General features: G+C 41.4%; 2 protein-coding genes across 2 annotated transcripts; one reads left to right on the plus strand and one right to left on the minus strand.

Annotated features, from left to right (window-relative positions):
- The first annotated feature begins 799 nt into the window (after positions 1-799).
- On the plus strand, positions 800-3,293 carry dmrta2 (DMRT-like family A2). Its single transcript, XM_063200243.1, has 2 exons — positions 800-1,533; positions 1,870-3,293. The coding sequence occupies exons 1-2, from the start codon at positions 1,077-1,079 to the stop codon at positions 2,724-2,726; spliced, it is 1,314 nt and encodes a 437-aa protein (XP_063056313.1). The 5' UTR covers positions 800-1,076; the 3' UTR covers positions 2,727-3,293.
- Positions 3,294-8,638: 5,345 nt separating this feature from the next.
- On the minus strand, positions 8,639-17,539 carry LOC134451308 (cytochrome P450 2J2-like). Its single transcript, XM_063201679.1, has 9 exons — positions 17,238-17,539; positions 13,798-13,954; positions 13,544-13,693; positions 12,946-13,106; positions 11,779-11,955; positions 11,478-11,619; positions 11,181-11,368; positions 10,892-11,033; positions 8,639-10,573 (listed from the first exon to the last, which is right to left on the minus strand). The coding sequence occupies exons 1-9, from the start codon at positions 17,430-17,432 to the stop codon at positions 10,398-10,400; spliced, it is 1,488 nt and encodes a 495-aa protein (XP_063057749.1). The 5' UTR covers positions 17,433-17,539; the 3' UTR covers positions 8,639-10,397.
- Positions 17,540-17,929: the final 390 nt, after the last annotated feature.

Raw genomic sequence — 17,929 nt, forward strand, 5'->3', positions numbered from 1 at the left:
ATATAAACTGATGGTTTTTACTCTCCTTACCTTATCGAATTACACAGCTGATGGCAATGACATCATCTGGACATGACCCTGCTGGTGCAAGACCAATTTAATTAAAAACTAGTTAAAAAAAAAAAAAAAAAAGTAGACAGCTTTTTTGTTAGACCATTCTTAAATCGCATCGATCCATAGGCCTAGACAACTTCAAAATGAACAAATTGTTTATCTGACAAACAAGACAATGTCTGAACTGTGCAACATTAATTAAAAGGCGCGCGCAAAAACTTGGTATTCAGTAGTCTGAATTGTGCTTTACTGCTGAAAACCTATCTGGAAACAAATAGCCTACTTGAGTTTTGCTCCATGTTTTAGCAATATGTTTTCCCGCTGGTAGATCTTCCGAGATTCTAAACAATTGTTAGTTAGACAGAACTCAGGTGGACACAGTTGAAAAAAAAGAACAAGCCAATCAGATTTCACCTTCCCTCTTTGGCCAATGGCGGGTACCACATTGTCAAATTTGTCTAATGAATACGTAGGCGCAACAATAGAGAGAGGGGGAGATCTGTATCCAGTGGCAATCTCTCCACTAAGTTAGTGTGTCACGCCACGTCGAGTTGCAAGCTCCTCTCGTCTTGGCACTGCACTGTGAATGCGAACACTTTGGATTTTTCTGAATCGAGCTGCTTGAACAAGTTTTTTTTCCTTTCGCCTGGACAGCCTGAAAATACTGTGAAGGGTTTTCGTCTTAAGCTCCTGTCAAAGACTATTTTTGTGTCATTTTGGACAGAGAGCCGTGAGAGCACCAGGAAAGGACTCAAGAACTCCCCACAATCTTCACTTGGTCTTGGTAACTTTGAACGATTGCTTTTAACTGTCTGAAGGAATGGTCTGAACAGCGCTTAAAATATTGCGACTTCTTGGCAACATTATTTAATCGATTCTCAAGCCATACAGTGTGCAACTCATACTGTTAATTACTCATGGTGACAAATATTTTTGAGGACAGTTTCCTCTGCAGACACATCACTTAAGACCATACAGAGTCTGTGACTTGCTGCGTTGAACATTACCAAAAGGATAAGAGAATGGATCTTCGATCAGATATGTCATCAGCCCCCACTGGGTCTCAGGTCCACCACGGCTCTTCGGGAGCCACAGGCGCCTCCATCCCGGTCTCCATGGCCAGCAGCTTGCTCCGAGCACCGTCTCTTCTTCTGCGCGCCACTGAGAAGTACCCCCGCACGCCCAAGTGCGCCCGGTGCCGCAATCACGGCGTGGTGTCAGCGCTGAAGGGCCACAAGCGCTACTGCCGCTGGAAGGACTGCATGTGCGCCAAGTGCACCCTGATCGCCGAGAGGCAGCGCGTCATGGCGGCCCAGGTAGCTCTGCGCAGACAACAAGCCCAGGAGGAGAACGAGGCCAGGGAACTGCAGCTGCTTTACGGCACCGCTGAGGGATTGGCCCTGGCCGCCGCCAACGGTATCATACCTCCCCGGCAGAACTACGACGTTTTCGGAACTGTCAATAGCGAGAGTAGCCAAGGTAAGCACACTACAAGATGCTCTTATATAATATTCTGGTAGCAGGCTAAATCAAATAAGGCAAACTCTAAAATAGGTTCACTGTTAAACATAGCTACTCAAAAACACTATATAAAATATAGTAAAATAGGACTTAAGAAAGACGTTCAATAGACCTATCTGCTTGTAATGGTACCAGTGTGCTTTAATATTAAATGACCTCCAAGTTATACGACTGTGTGCAAGTGAATATAGTGAATGTCTATTTCATGTATAGGGCTACCCGGTTATTATAGTGTATATAGTTGTTTTGGAGGATTAAAACACTTGTAAAATAATGTGTGGTTTTATTTTACAGATTCAAACATGCACAAGTTTGATCTCTTTCCGAAGACCCACATTTCGGGGCCTGTGACATCACAGCAGCCTGGGGGGAAATCCGTCTCCACAGATTCCGAGTCGGTGCCCGGCATGTCATCCCCAGACGCCCGCCACGGCTCTGGTTCCGAGAACGGCGACGGCGAGTCTTTTATCAGCTCTCCCGTTTCAAAGCCTCTGAAGGATGGCGAGGATACCCCGGGATCCATCAGCCCACTGGGAACTGACTCCGGCTCAGAGACTGACAAAGATGACCAAGACCCGTCGTCCACCTCCGCAGCTGCCAGGCAAATGAACGCCATAGACATCCTCACCAGAATATTCCCCAGCCACAAGCGCAGTGTTCTGGAACTGGTGCTGCAGGGCTGCGGGAAGGACGTGGTGCAGGCCATAGAGCAAATCCTCAACAACAGCGGACAACCCAAAGCTGCCGAGGAGGCGTGGAGCGCAGATAGGCTTCTCCAGAACACCCAGCCAACCATGTCATCGTCCGCACCAAGGCCCATGCTACCCGGGGCTATGACGCTCAGCAACCGCTCGGCCTTCTCCCCTCTGCAGCCAAACGCGTCTCACTTCGGAGCTGACCCCAGCACCTACCCCCTGGGCACCCACCTGGGCCTGAATCCACTGCGCTTGGCCTACTCCGCTCACAGTCGAGGGCTGGCCTTCATGACCCCTTACTCTACCACGGGGCTGATGCCCACTCTCGGCTTCAGGCCGCCAATGGACTATGCCTTCAGCGACCTCATTAGGGACAGGACAATTTTACACAAAGATCAGGGCTACAGTAACGGACTATACGGCCCACTGGTGAACAACACGCCAGACAAACAATAAGGGGACAATCGCAGACAACCTGGGTGTCTCCAGAAGACACACTCTGTACATAAAGAGTGGCTAGTGAGGGCCCTCGCACCCCCATTTTGAACACTTGCTGTAGGCTTCCTACTGTGAATAATGTAATTTCACTGTATCTGTTATGGTTCATGAAATATATATGTAAAGATAAAAGTTATCTAGAAAAGTTTGGATCTGTTACTGATAAAAAAAAATGATGAAAATAATCTGTTCAATGTTTTAGTCGCCATAATTTGCGCCCCACCAGAGAAGGACTCTTGCGCATCTGAAGAGCGCTTGTGATGGGACGATTTTCAAACAGAAGACATTCCTGTAATTAACGATTCTGAATCATGTTTTTTATGTAACAATCTTCCTAAATTGTTATGAACGGAGGGGCTATGTGTGTGGCTATCGTGCAATTGTCTGTTGAGATTTACCAGGGGGAAAAAACTAACATCATTGTTGTGAGATGTAATTGCTGGTCTGTCAACTGACACCCTTGCTCTGTAATGAAAAGTAAAGACGTGTTAACAATGAATTTATTTTATGTTTGTTTGAATACTGTAACATAGCCTAAAATGTATTGCATCAAATAAAGCGAATGCTTTTTTGGCAACTTGTTGCGGTCATCCTCACTGTCATGGACTGTTATGAAGGTTTAATAATAGACTATGGAGCAAACCTGACGTTTTACGCATAAATATCTTTCGATACAGTTCAAAGTAATGTGAAATAATAATGAAAGATATGTTACCAGGAAAATGTTTTGTCTCAATTTTAATCATTCAACAATGTCCTCTTCAAAGGGAGCAATGTGTGAGATATACCCTGATTTGGGAAAATGACCAACTGCAGCCAGGCTTCCCAAAGCACCAATGCAGAATCTAATTCATTGCTAGGCATTAGCCTCTGATCACGCTTACAGAGGGCAAAATAATTGCGCCACGAGTCTCTGTAGTGGCTTAAAAAATTGCAATGCAATGAGGCACACGTTTAGCACGCAGTATTTTCTAGAGAGACTGCCGGATAAATGGCTTCCTTCATGCCTATTTACAAATTCGATTTATTTTCGCTACGGGTTGCCTATACACCATAGGTTAATGTTGTAACAGTTATACGCTTATAGACTGCATGAGTCTGCCGTGTATTTAACCCCGAATGGTGAGTTTAGATGGTAAAACCAACCCAGGATTTTACGCACGACCGCTGCAGCCTGTAAAGTGCACTCGTTGCCTGGTGGTTAGCAGGAGACCGAGAAGATAACAAAAGGAGGATTTCACTGTATATTTCAAATTAGACTGCAAGCCCTGCACTGAAGTTCGATACCATGGAAACATAATCCCAGCAGTCCCTCGCTTGCCAAGGTTGAAGTGTTTACTCTCCCTCCGAGGATCTGACAGTGTAAACAGTGGGCTCGCCTGACAGTGCGCCTTCGCTTAATAGCGAATGGGAAAAAGAAATCGAGCACTCAAACGTTCTTCATCGGGCCCCTTAATGCACATTTGATAAAGTGTATTTGTAGTAATAACAGAAAATTCACCCGTCCTGTGTGAGGTAGAGTTTGTTTGATGGCCCCCACAGATACTATCGCACGCATGACGTGAAAATAAATATTTCACATCCAACTGTAAAACTATTGTGAGCGCAATATCAATCTGTGGCTGTAGCTTTTAGGTGTGGGGATCAGTGTTCAACAGCATATGGTTCTGTGCAAGTAGGAGGTTATGCACGGGAACTCTCACTATCAATTAAAAAAAAGTGCCAAAGCGCTTTTTAGATAGGTAGACGCGGCTCCAATCATGTTCCAAAAACCTACACTGAAAATGATAAAATAAAACGGTCGAATATGTATTTAGGATCCCAACACACCATGTGGTAGGCCTATTCCTGTGAAAAAGCAACACAAAATACCAAGGTTACCAATGTCCATCTTAAACACAATTTATCAGTTTTGACTTTTCAGTACTCCTTATCAGGGCAACAACCTGGGCCTTGTTTCCCGATAACGATGGTTCTTAGCCTTACGTGTGTCGTTAACCAGTGATCCTACGAATGTTCTTAGATTTCCTACGACTGTTTCCCAAAGACACTCGTACATGAACGCGCGTGCACAGCCTCTAAGATCATTCGTAGCGTCGCTCTTAAGGATCGCTGTCCACATAGGTGGTGCTGAAGTGTCCTCGGAGTGAACTGCGCCGTCGTGCTGCTAAACCATTTTCAAAATGTAAGGCCTGTGTCAGTATCACAAGTTGTTTTCTATAAGGGTGGGACTACATTTGTAGCAGTTTGCAACTCGACAGGAGTTATTGTTGGCAAATTAAATACAATGCACACACACAATGAAATCATGCAAAAACCATGAGATATGCGGTTAAACCAGACAAAGCGCGTGCAGTTGGCTACCGTGCTTAATATTTAAGAAGACAAGTAGGCCTATAAGAGTTCCAAATTGGGATGCGCATTTGGGGAGCGGCGGGCAAAGTAGGCTACCGCGCACTCAACAACTGCGAGGAACATTTTGCACGGCAGTCTGCTGTTATTAAAACAAAAAATTCTACACGAATCACCATCGCTGCCTTTTTTATGTCATAGTTTACCCTTAGCCTACAATTATCGTGTCTTTTCTGCGTCGCCTTCCCTTTCTTATGGTATTTGAAAATGAAAGAGGGTGCAACGACTCGCTGACCGTTTTTTTTTTTTTTTTATGTTTCGGTAGTGGCCTTCCGACATCACCACTCTTGTCTCTGGTCGCCGAAGCCCCCTATTTATTTTGCCTGTGGATGCCTTGTTCTTGTTCACGAAGCACCCACACAAATTATGATTGATCACAGTTTAATAATGCCCTGATTTATCAAACACAGCTGAACTATTTTACTGCCTGTAAAATATTTTCCAAACACATTGCTTTTATTTTATACACTTACTACAATTAATGTTACCTTCTTATTCTCGTTACAGTGTCAACTGTGGTACCATGATATTTACACTCCGGTCTTAAAACATCAACTTGAAGCGCAAGTTTCCTCTTTTCCTGTGGGTGTCTCCACTGTGCCACGCCACTCGCGTGTTAAAACAGCAATCTTATGCGCAAGTTTCTTCTTTTCCCTTCATATCCTGTGGGTGTCTCCACTGTGCCATGCCGTTACGATCAATCTTAGCGCGTTAAGACTACTCCAGATCACTCGTGGATTTATCTTAGAGTTACGTGCCAACCTGCGATGGTTCTTTGCTAAGTTGGCTTTGGGAAACGCTCCGTGAGCTCTACGATGGTGTTACGTGTGAACTTAAGTAGCACGTAGCGTTAAGTAGTACTTAAGGCCCTTTCGGAAACGAGGCCCTGGTCATCTTTGAATAATATAAACTAAGGCCTAAATGAATTTGCCTTCTTGTATTCTGCAATAAAAATAGTGGACTGAACGGCTAAGATGCAGGCAGATAGGCCTAGTAGTTAGGCCTAATAACCCTTTGAACACAGAAGGAACACATGATTTTGATTTCTCACAAGTAGGACTGTTTTTTAAAAACACAAATTTATGTTGTTCAATGTTCATTTAAGGGAAGGGCTGAAATCCTTAAATTTTAGGAGAAAAAGTAACCTACCAGTATTGTAAAGCATTTCAGCATAAATGTGTGGGCCATGATGTATAGGCCTGCCTGTTCTGTAGGCCTACTTTAGGCCTAGATCTTAACAAGATGATTTGTGTGTGAAGATCTGGGTATAAAAGTACACGCTTGTCACAGCCTCAGTCTACACTCAAGGACGGATAATGCATAGGCCTACCGGGCCCAAGAGCGAAGAGGACCCTGAAGCCCAAGCCTACGTGCTACAAAAAAACATTACTGGTCTATATTTGGTTGGTTTGTATTGTGTTTATTGCACTTAAAACGACTGTATTTTTTTTTTTTTTTAAATCCCAGGGGATAAACCCCTCAAAACAAAGGCCCTCTATTATCTTCACTAAATTCCAAATCGTTTGGAACCTTGTGATGCCATNGAGGGGGGCCTTTCTTGTTTTCTGGCCCAGGGGCTCATGAAGTCAAAATCCGCCCCTGCCTACACTTCAAATTTACCCTTTAAGTCCATAGGAACCACACAGGCCTCCTGTCACCCTCTATTATATGCAAAATTACTATTTTATTACGTATTTCACACCTTGTTAATTAGTTTTACTTTAGAACATCAGTCTAAACTCAGCAGGCTACAGGCAACATCAGTCTAAACTCTGAGTGCTTAACATCACAAATAATCCAGTACTTGACTTTTGTTTTACGTAGGCCCTAATATTTTTGTCCACTGTTTGTAAACATAAAAGCTGATATAGTCTTTTGATTTTTAGATTCATGGAAACGCCTTGTTAGGCATACCTGTCTTGTTTTCTTTACTTTCCCCATTGCATTCACAGTCAAATCCTGATGGACTTCAAGAGCTCTGGGACTGACATGTGTGTTTCAAAACAGCTACAATGGATTTATTTTAATCTTCTCTGACAACAGGGCACCTAGCATCCTTTCTTGTGAGAACCCACAGAGGACTAGGAGACTGACATTTTACTGGCGATAGTGCGCCACCTGGAGTTCAAAATGGTCATTAGTGTACTAGTGATATCTGTGCCGTGGCCCCAGAAGCCAGACGATAAAGGGAAAAGTAAGTCTGACCAGGGACAAAAGAGGGTTTGGATGGCAACGGGATAAAGTGATATGAAAGGCCCCCCCACGCAATACAATGTAAATTCTGGTCCACTCCTCTCCCTGGGCCCAGGTGAACTGACCCCTTTGTCTCCCCCTGTCAGCATCCCTGAGCCTGACACCACATCATTACAATATAGTAATGATGTGTGCATTAAGCCTGGTCAACCATGCCCCTTTGGTTGACTCGAGAGGAGACTTTTATAATGGGCGGCTATGGGAAAATCAGACTTTTCCACAGATAACAAGCAATCCCTTAATCCTGGGTGGCAAGATGTATAGATAGTTAGAACCAAGAAAATCTTTGGTATTACATGGCAACTATAGTCTGGTACTGCACTGCTGGCAAAGCTGCGGAACTAACAGCTGGCATCCAATGGCATAATACACCAGCGCAGACATGTTTTGACCGTCCTAGTCCTTCCCCTACGACTCGCTTTACAGGAAAAAAGGATACAAACACAGAAAGTGTTGTGATTGAAGGACACATTTTGTGTTCTTTTTGATTATTTCCAATGGTGCAGTGCTAGACCAACTTGCCTGGAGAAAATATTTTCTGCCACTAGGCGGGCTTGGCCAGTTTTCGAATGGGTTGCATTGGCGGTGACTGTGCTGATACCTGGTCTCAGAGTCGCGTATTCTTTGGCAACACTGACATCTTGTGGCCGTGAAGGTATTCTGGTCTCACTCATGCAGGTCATGTTATCCAATTAATCACTTCCAAAATCCAGAATTGTGTGACACCCTAAGAGACTTAGTCATCTAATTTACAGAATTAATTGCCAACGCTGTCTTGAAAATACCTTTAACTCTCTCGATAAGTCCAATTTACATTTTGGAACCAGTACAAGTTTAACTGATCAACTGGATTTCCACCTCTTCACTCATTCCCTGTGCAGATGAGATGGGTGCCTCTGATATAGCGGTAACACTTTATTTTAGGGATACATCTATTAGCACTAATACATATAATGTGCCTGTATAAGTAACTTGTAAGGCATGTACAAAGCAAAATCAAACACTTGTTAGGCATGTATTCGCAAATGTCTTGTTCATGCACAATAAGGGATTTATTACCAATTTAACCTAAGTAAGGACCTAGTAGGACTAAGCATCTTCTTAGTACATGCCTTACAAGTTACTTATGCAGGCATTAACATTGTATGTATTAGTGCTTATAGATGTATCACTAAAATAAAATGTTACTCATATAGCCTACAATGTAGATGACCAGTTGTGTTATTTTATTATTATTTATCATCAATACATTTATCATTTCTTGTACATACAAAAATATTCTGGTAAAAAGTGACAAGAGTACAGAAATGTATGGATAAAGACACAATCCACAGTAATCCAGAGAACAGAGGACGAGTCACAGCGCATTGTTGGACTTTTTTTAATTTTGCTTTGATTTGCTTTTTTTAATTTTGGTGAACAATGCGTTTCGCTTGTGCTTCGTCAGGTTCACTTCGCAATAAAAACATTCCACAGTAGTATAATAATGATTCTAATCTGATAAATGAGTGGTTGAGCTCAAAGGTTGTGGTTATTGCTTTAAGGATCATGTCTTTAATGATGAAAAATGTTTTCCTGTTTTGTCCTGACAAACAAATCAAAAAAAGGCATTGAATGATGAGTGATCTATGAAGTGTTGTGTAATGTAAATGCTATATAATTGTAGTGTATATTCAAAAAGCAATAGCCTTACTGAATTTGATTGCAAAATATCCCTTAACGCCCAGAGTGATTACTGTAGTATAACTGTCCTCTAGTCTAAATATCCTGTCTGTTTTGAATGCTGAATCTTGATGCTAGTGTTTCGCTTGATTTCTAATGTAGTGTCATGTTCACATAAAAACAGACAAACACTCCTAGTCAATGTAACATATTGCTAGATATATTAGGTCTTTGAGCAGGGATGTCAAATGCAAATTTACACAGGGCCAAAATGAAAACCTGGAACAAAGTAATTGGCCAAACTCAGTATTAATGTTAAAAAAAAATAGTAGTGGACTAGCAGAGGAGGAGTGCAACACTGCAGTTGCACAGTTTTATTTTTTGGCTTATTGAGGTTTCGGCACTAGGCCTTCATCAGTGGAGACTCTGACAAAGGCCTAATGTCGAAGCATCAGCAAGCCAAAAATAACACGAAGCAGTGTTGTACTCTTCCTCTACAAAATCAAAACTATGTGTGGTACTTGAAAAAGCTGCACCTGCTATAAAAACCTTCCAAGGTGTGCAGGCCCTCGCAAAACTCTGTAAAAGAATGGACAGATTTGAATTGAATTGGAAATGGACTGAAATACTTAAGCTAGCCAAATTCACAAGCATTTAGACCTACTTCCATCATATACTTAAGTTCAAGTGTGCCTTCACATTTTCAGTTGTATGAGTAGGAGATATGACTAAGGCTCTTGCTGTTACACTAGCCTGGGCCCACACAAATGTTGTATTCAAGACAAATACATATGTGGTCCAACTGTAAAATATATCTTACAGACCAAATGTAAGGACACTGCAGATGGCCTGTTTGACATCCCTGCCTTAGTATTGCATACTGAAAGGTGAATTTTTGCATAGTATAGGCCAGACATACTCAAGTGGCGGACTCGGGTCCGGATGCGGACCCAAACACAATGCCATCCAGACCCAGACAAAATCCCTCTGCACATAATACATGAATTAAAATTATTATTATTTTATTTTCATTGTGTATCAACGAGATTTCTCTGCCATGCAACCTGTAGGTATATTTCTGTGAAGCCAAATTAAGTATCATCACAATGACAACTCAGTGACTTTTTCGGACCCAGGAAACATTGAAAATTGGGCGAGTTTAGCTTTTCAGTTTCTAGTTGAGTACCCCTGGTATTGGCTTATACATCACACACATAATCATGTTTTGTGTATCTCCAGTTATATGGATTCTCTACCATTCAGTTACAGTATTATGCAATTTGGCATTAGTTTACATTCAGGTTAGCGAGGAAGAGCACAGAGCTGGTAAGGTTGGGGGCTGTGAGTGATGCCAAGTCTGTAGTTCAAACTGGGCTCCACGCCATCTGGTGGTGAGAAGGTGAATCGCTGCAGCAGAGAGGTGAAAAACAGGAATAGCTCCATTCTAGCCAGTTGCTCTCCCAAACACACTCTTTTCCCTGGAGGAGGAAAAATGATGATATTTACATTAATGTAGACATAAAATATGCTGACAACAATTCATGTCCAAAGAGAAATAGAGTGATTTCGAGTTAAATAAAGGAATGAAGCATTTTGTGCAAATACAATTGTATTTATCGTTATGCCTTTTTGGCGGGAAATGGCCTGAAATGGAAACACATTGATTTGTGTGGTGTGTCCACAATGGACAGGTCTGGCCAGGTGAAATGTAATCCATAGGGTAGTAGCACCAACAGTCCTCTTCCAATCTCTGCTTCAACAATCAATGGGATAGCAGGATATGACTACATACACACCCAGAGAGAATGGTAGGAAGGCCTCCCTTCTCCTGAACTTTCCCTCTGCGTCCAAGAAGTGACCTGGGTTGAAGGTGTGAGGGGTCTCCCACTCAGTCTCGTCAAACAAAATGGAAGTCAGGGTGCCAATCGCTACTGTGCCCTGTGAATCCCATAGTTCATAGTAAGTCGATGAACCATCATTATTATTATGACTAAATAGACCAGGGGTGTCAAACTCAGGCCCAAGGGTCTGAGTTTAACACAACTAAAATATAATGAAAATTTAGTGCACAGACAAAAAAGCCACCTTAGGTATGGTGTAATCTCCAACTTGGGTGTCTTTGGTGGTCCTCCTGCCCAAATTCAAAGGAACGATGTTGCCGAATCTCTGAGTTTCGTGGATCACAGCATCCGTGTAAGGCATGTTCTCCCGGTCGGCCACAGAAGGCTGTCTTGAGGATCCCACCACTCGGTCTATCTCCTCCTGCACCTTTCCTGAACATGGAGCAACAATGTTGCCATTAAAGTAGTTTACAAATGACCAAGAGTTTTACAACTTCAGCCAATTTTCATTAAATTTGAGAGGAATGTCTGTTTTCCTTACGCTGAATGTCAGGATAGTTGATCATGAACAGCAGTCCCCAGTACAAGGTGGTGGATGTGGTCTCAGATCCAGCTATAAATAAGTCCATGGTGCAGTAGCACAAGTTCTCCAGAGTAAATTCTGCCTCTTTGTCCTCTTTCCACTGCAGAAAACCAAATGAAATTAGATTGGGCATTTATAAATGTTGTTTGGGTTGTTGTGCTTCTATATACACAGCATATGTTTATGTATCTGTACTGTGTATCTACTGTACTGCATGTCTACAAAAGGTCAAGTATTTCTCCAAGGTAACTCAACCCACCTTTTCCATTTCATCAAGAAAACAATCGATATAGTCCCTAGGGTTAGATGGCTCAAAGTCTGCTTGATGTTCGTCAATTTTTTTATTGACAAAGACTGTGAGTTTGCGCGACAGGGAAAATATTTTCTTGTGTGGACCCGGTACTCTGCGCATAAGCCATGGGAACATGTTGTACAGCTATGGAAACAGGAATAAATGGTTATGGAAGCACAGTGAGCAAACAACTATCACAATCACATTTAGGGTTTTTTCTTTAGGCTTTTGTGTCTTTATTGCTTAAAGGACAGTCAAGAGTATGACTGGAAGAGAGTGGGAGAGAGACTAGGGTCAGGGCTGGCAAAGGACCCAGGATGGACTTGAACCTGGGTCGCCATGTGCATGCAAATACGTGGGGGGCTTAGCATACTGTGCACAGTGCCAATCATTTAGCTTACCACAAAATGTTCTTCCAAATTAAAGGAGAATTCCGGACAATTTTTAGTTCAACATACAGTTGTATTGCTCACGCTTAGCGTAGCTTGTCAGTACATCAGGGCATTTTTTCCAATCCTTTTGGAGATCCTGGCCTGCTAAATGGTAGCATGGTAGTGTTTGAAATGTCAAAATACTCAACATTTCATCCCAAAATGATGCAACATCAGACACGTTACAACATTATATACATTATATAATTTCCCCCTGGGATCAACAAATGATACTCTACTCTGACTCACTGACTTTTTGGGATGATACTTGGAGTATATTAGATACTGTATATTACATATATTAGCAGTATATTGGATATGTCAAGCACTGCATGTAAAAAACAAGCCCCTATTTAGTAGACTAGGATCTCGGAAAGGGCAGAACTAAAAAATATCCATGTCCTCTGGTACTGACACGTCAAGGTATGAGCAATTCAACTGTGGCCGGAATTCACCTTAAAAAGGAACACCCCACCCTTTTTTGATTTTCACATATTTGCAGTATTTCCAAGCATTATTTATGCATGTGCATATCATTTTCTTCTCAGTGTTTTCAGTACTCAGATTTATTGGATCAGAATTATTAGCATAGCTTAGCATAATCACTGGAAGTAAACGGGCAGCATTAGCATCAGACCCCTCCTCTTTCTCTGGGCCCTGCAATATCTGGCTGTGTAATTAATGTGGCCATCAAAATAATTACCTGGGCCCAGAATCCTCCCTCTAGATATAAAAGTTCGTTCATGTCCTTCAGGAGGGATTGGAAGTCATCATCAGTGTACTCAAAACGCTCCCCAAACACCAGTACACAGATGATGTTGGACACGGCATTGTTCATGATATTTTGTGGGTCAAAAGGTTTACCTGAAAGTATAAAAAGGTTCTCAAACTCACACAACAATATATGGAAGGCTGTTTTCATCCTACATGTGGCTTGTACCATTCTCTCCAAATTTAATAATTTTAAGTAAGTTATCTTGTGATTAGGAGATAAACAGGCTCTTTCTTGGCACTGTGGTTCCCAAATAGGGATATATGTACCACTTGGGGTACGTAAGCACACTGCAGGGGGGTAGGCTACGTGGGAAAATACAACAATTAAAAAAATGTCTGGAAAATGTATGGACACATTGGGATATAGGAAGGACATGAGTTAATTTGCACTTATGACATGACAAAAGACTAAGGACAAGTGGCTTGGAAACACTGATGTAGCAGTTGGACAACACACTGCCGGAGCAATATCTTAATTGTTGTACACTTAGGTTTATGTGTGGAGTGGCAATTGTTGTTACCAGTACCTTGTTCATTTAGGAGGGCTTCGTTTAGACACCTGGCTTCCTGAAGGATAGACGGTTCAAGGCTTTTTTTGCCCAATCCAAAATTTTTCAGAGTGTGAAGAGCAAATCTCCTTTGTTGCTTCCAAGCATATCCATTGGACGCAATCAACCCTATGGAAAGTGACATAATGAAATATTCTATTTTCTGAGTATATTCTGTAATTATTATGGTGTCAACTGCTTTCCGCTCTCTGCTGAGTAAAAAAAAAAATCACCTTTTTCTCCAACAGTATCAGCAAATATTGGTATAACTGGACGATCAGTAAAGTTATCTGATTGATATGCCTCTCGAACAAGTTTATGCCCATTGAAAATGGCAACCCTTTGTCCATAATTTTTTACGCTGAAGATGGGTCCGAATTTTTTTGCAAACTGCAAGACACAAAATCACTAGAATAAAGAGACACAACAACAATACAATTATAGAACAATAAAATGTATGATAATTCAATAAATCAAAGCCTAGTTGAATTTGATATGAAGAGTTCAGATGTAATTCTCTCTAAAGCCAAATTGTCTCTAAAGTCAAGTCCAAACAAATCACGAGGACTCATTTTTAAATTTACAAAATCATTTAAAAAAAAGTAAAGCAATTTTTTGCAAACTCATTATAATTGCATTTAGAGGATTTTGCATCTGGCCTTTTCATAAAATAAACAATGCATTAGTTAAGGGCTATTTTTGAGTGTTTTTGAGGTTTTGCACAATGTCTACTTAAATGGTTCCTGTGCCTGCATACTTTGAGCTATCATGAAGTGGCCAGTACCATTTGAAAGTAGAGACTCTGTAGAATCCACAGGAAGTGACAGGAAGATGTTGTGATGTACTGCCAAAGGACTTACAGGGGTTTGAACATCTTTTTTTCTGACAGACGGTTTTAGAAACTCTTGGAAATTACCACATTTCAGCAGTTTAGCTGATACATTTTGCCTTGGAAACAAATGCGATACTTACTCACAGGTCAACAGAAGCTGTTTGTCAAAGGGGATCTTTTTACAGCTACAGCTTCAGGCCTTTTTATTAGAATAGCATGAAAAAGTTGATTTATTTCCATAATTCCATCAATAATGTTAAACTGTCATGGATTGTAGATTCATGGCCCAGTTTTTTAACTATTCCAATCATTATTTTTTTTCTTTTTATATACATTGGCCTTCCAGCTCAAAAAACCCATGAATTGGGGAATTCGCAGCATTAGAATATTGTAATAAAATCACATTTTTCTTCATCAAAATTCGGGTCACATTAAATCATTTGAAATTTGGTACTTTCTACATAACATGCAATGTTCAATACTTAGGACATTCTCTGTCTTCATAACGGCCATGTTGCGTTTAACATTGAAGTCAATGGCAAAAACAGTGCATGGGGTTTCATTTCTGGTGATTTAAAATTAAACTGGTGAGTTAGCGCCAAAACTTGGCATGGAAATCTACAGGGTTTATTGAAGAGTGAAGTGTGGGGCACCAGGTCAACAAACAAGAACAGCTGACAGCAAAGCATCAAGGACATCTGGGCTTCCATAACTCCCATGCACTGTTTTTGCCATTGACTTCAATGTTAAACGCATCATGGCTGTTATTAAGACAGAGAGAGTCCTAACCAAGTATTGAACATTGCATGTTATGTAGACTAGAAAGTACCAAATTTCAAATGATTTAATGTGACCCGAATTTTGATGAAGAAAAATGTGATTTTATTACAATATTCTAATGCTGCGAATTCCCCAATTCATGGGTTTTTTGAGCTGGAAGGCCAACGTATATAAAAAGAAAAAAAATAATGACCGGAATAGTTAAGAAACTGGGCCATGAATCTACAATCCATGACAGTTTAACATTATTGATGAAATTATGGAAATAAATAAACTTTTTCATGCTATTCTAATAAAAAGGCCTGGAGCTGTATATGACCTTTCCCAAGACAATTATGTGTGGATATGCACATGCGTTTTGTCATGTGATTTATTGTAGACCTTTTGATTAGTCAGAATGCACAAATAAGGTCTCACTGTTCAAGAACATTTTGAGCTAGAAGCCTCATGATGGTCTCAAATGAAAGCTTACCCCTCATCTGACTTAGTTGGATATGCCTTTTGGGTAGTATTACAGAGATGTTACTGTACTGTACTGTACACTATGTACAGTAAAAACATGGGAAGAAAGGGGCATTCTTGAGCAGATTTGAGATTCCTCTGTCCCTGGGTGTAACACAGAAGAGCTATATGACTCATTTGAAAACCTGGACTCTAGACTATCATCCAGTCTTGGAGTTTCTAGCTCTTGATTTGAGGGAGCTGCAGTCATTCAAAGCAAATGAGCCAACACAAAGCTGCATAAAACAGGACCTGCCTACTTCTCATCTAAGGCTTGTCTTTCAGGGCAGGGATGTCACAGAGCCACTCCAGTGGTGCCCATGTAATCAGCAGGGTCTGGGGATCATGTGGAATACCATTGATCATATGAAATATATGGAAGTGTAGGCAAAAACAGCACAATTCTTGAGGGGAAAAAACGTGATCGTTTTTTTTTTTTCCACAATAAAGTGGTTTAGTTTGAGTGGAGTTGTACAACTTGTGGTTGAAATACAGTAAAAAAGAATACACTTTCATAAACCTTGGATTGTAACAGACATTTTGAGACCATGGGGATAAGGATATGTTCATGTTTGGATGTCCACTCATCCTAAGAAGGTAGGGAGACATCAGGCGGGGGGTGCTTGGGAGGGTCAAATTTGAAAGGTGACATTGTGTATAATAAATTGATAATAATGCACATAAACTATGTTCAAATCCCTGTATAGTATTGCTAGGTGTGTTCCTGAGGGTCTAAGCTTTCCAATGATTCCTGGGTTTATTACACCACCTGGATTATAAACAATTGCGGAATGAAGATCAAGTTTAAGTTCAAAGTCATTCGGGTTGCACCGGGTCGCCTTACAGTCAAGGGGTTAAAGCTAAAACAGACAGTTATCAGAAATGGACATATGAATTAACATGGAAAGTAGCCTACAGGTAATTCAGGTAAAATTGTAAATACATAGAAGCAAATAAAATGTATTCTTTCCCATTCATGTCTAGTTTTAAGTGTGATATATATATTTCAATTGCTTTCCTTTGTTGCATTAGTCCTTTTATTTATGTAGGCCTATGCCACACATTTGTATTGTGGTCAAATATGCCAAGATAGCGATGATCCCCCGTGGTATTTTAACTTGTGTCTTTATTAACTGTAAAACAAACAAATCCAAACTCTGCACTGTTACAAAAGCCGGACGGGGCAGGGACAGCATTGGTTTGGCTTTGCCCTTTGCCCCTTGGCTTTGGCCCCTTGCCCCGCGCCCGACTTACCTGCAGTTGCAACGGAGTTCCATAACATTCATAATTTACCTCAGAAAAAAAGCCAAACGTGTTTCCCCTAATATTTGCCCTTAGGTAACGTGATCTAGGCCTGCTCTGCGACTTGGAAATAATAACTAGAGGTAGATCGTAGGCTATTAAGACCAACCAGTCGACTGGACAACTTTTGGCTCTTGGCCATCACATAGCTGCGGACAGCTTACCACGCTTTCCGTCTCGACACACAGCTGTTTCGTCATCGTAAACATAAAGTTAGCCCATATCTCACAGCCAGACAGACAAACTAGTCACACTTACCGTTTGAAACTGCAGGTGCATCTTGTTGGGGTCAAGATGATGCAAGTCGCCGATAAAAGGCAATGACCATGGCCCCGGAGGAAAATTATTAGGTGGTTTAGTCTTTATGTGGTCATACACCAGAAGAAACACGAAAAGACAAAGTAAAAATGATTTGATATCCAGCAACTCCAAAAGGCGAAACAACAGTGTCATTGTTCAATGCCCAAACGATCCAGGACTGCAACGAACAACTTTTTTCCTAGCGGTTTCACGGACAAACTGAAGTGTGCGCTTCACGTTTTCACCCCCTCCTGCTCTGCCTGCTGGACCAACAAACACTGGTCCAATGTTTACAGCATACGGCGCTTTTTACGCAGAAACAACGGTCGTGATGTCAGCTGTTGCGCTGTAGGAATAAGGTATGCTCTAAATATAGGCTACAAGTTCCAACACAACAACTGTAAGCTGCAGCAACAATACATTGTATCTTGGGCTAGTTGCTCTTGCCCAACCCTACCCGAAGTCACCGTTAAGAATCTGACTTGATATTCCATGTGTGTGTTATTAAATGTAGAGGTCAGGAGGCTAAGGATATGGGCTATGCCACTCATGCAGCATGCCTCTCATCTCATCACTACAGCATCTTCATCCTGCTGTGCTCAGACAGGCGCTTGTGCACCATTGCAGGACATGCAATTACTGAAAGACTG

The sequence above is a fragment of the Engraulis encrasicolus genome, chromosome 6, assembly GCF_034702125.1.
Source record: "Engraulis encrasicolus isolate BLACKSEA-1 chromosome 6, IST_EnEncr_1.0, whole genome shotgun sequence".
Taxonomy (NCBI): Eukaryota; Metazoa; Chordata; class Actinopteri; order Clupeiformes; family Engraulidae; genus Engraulis; species Engraulis encrasicolus.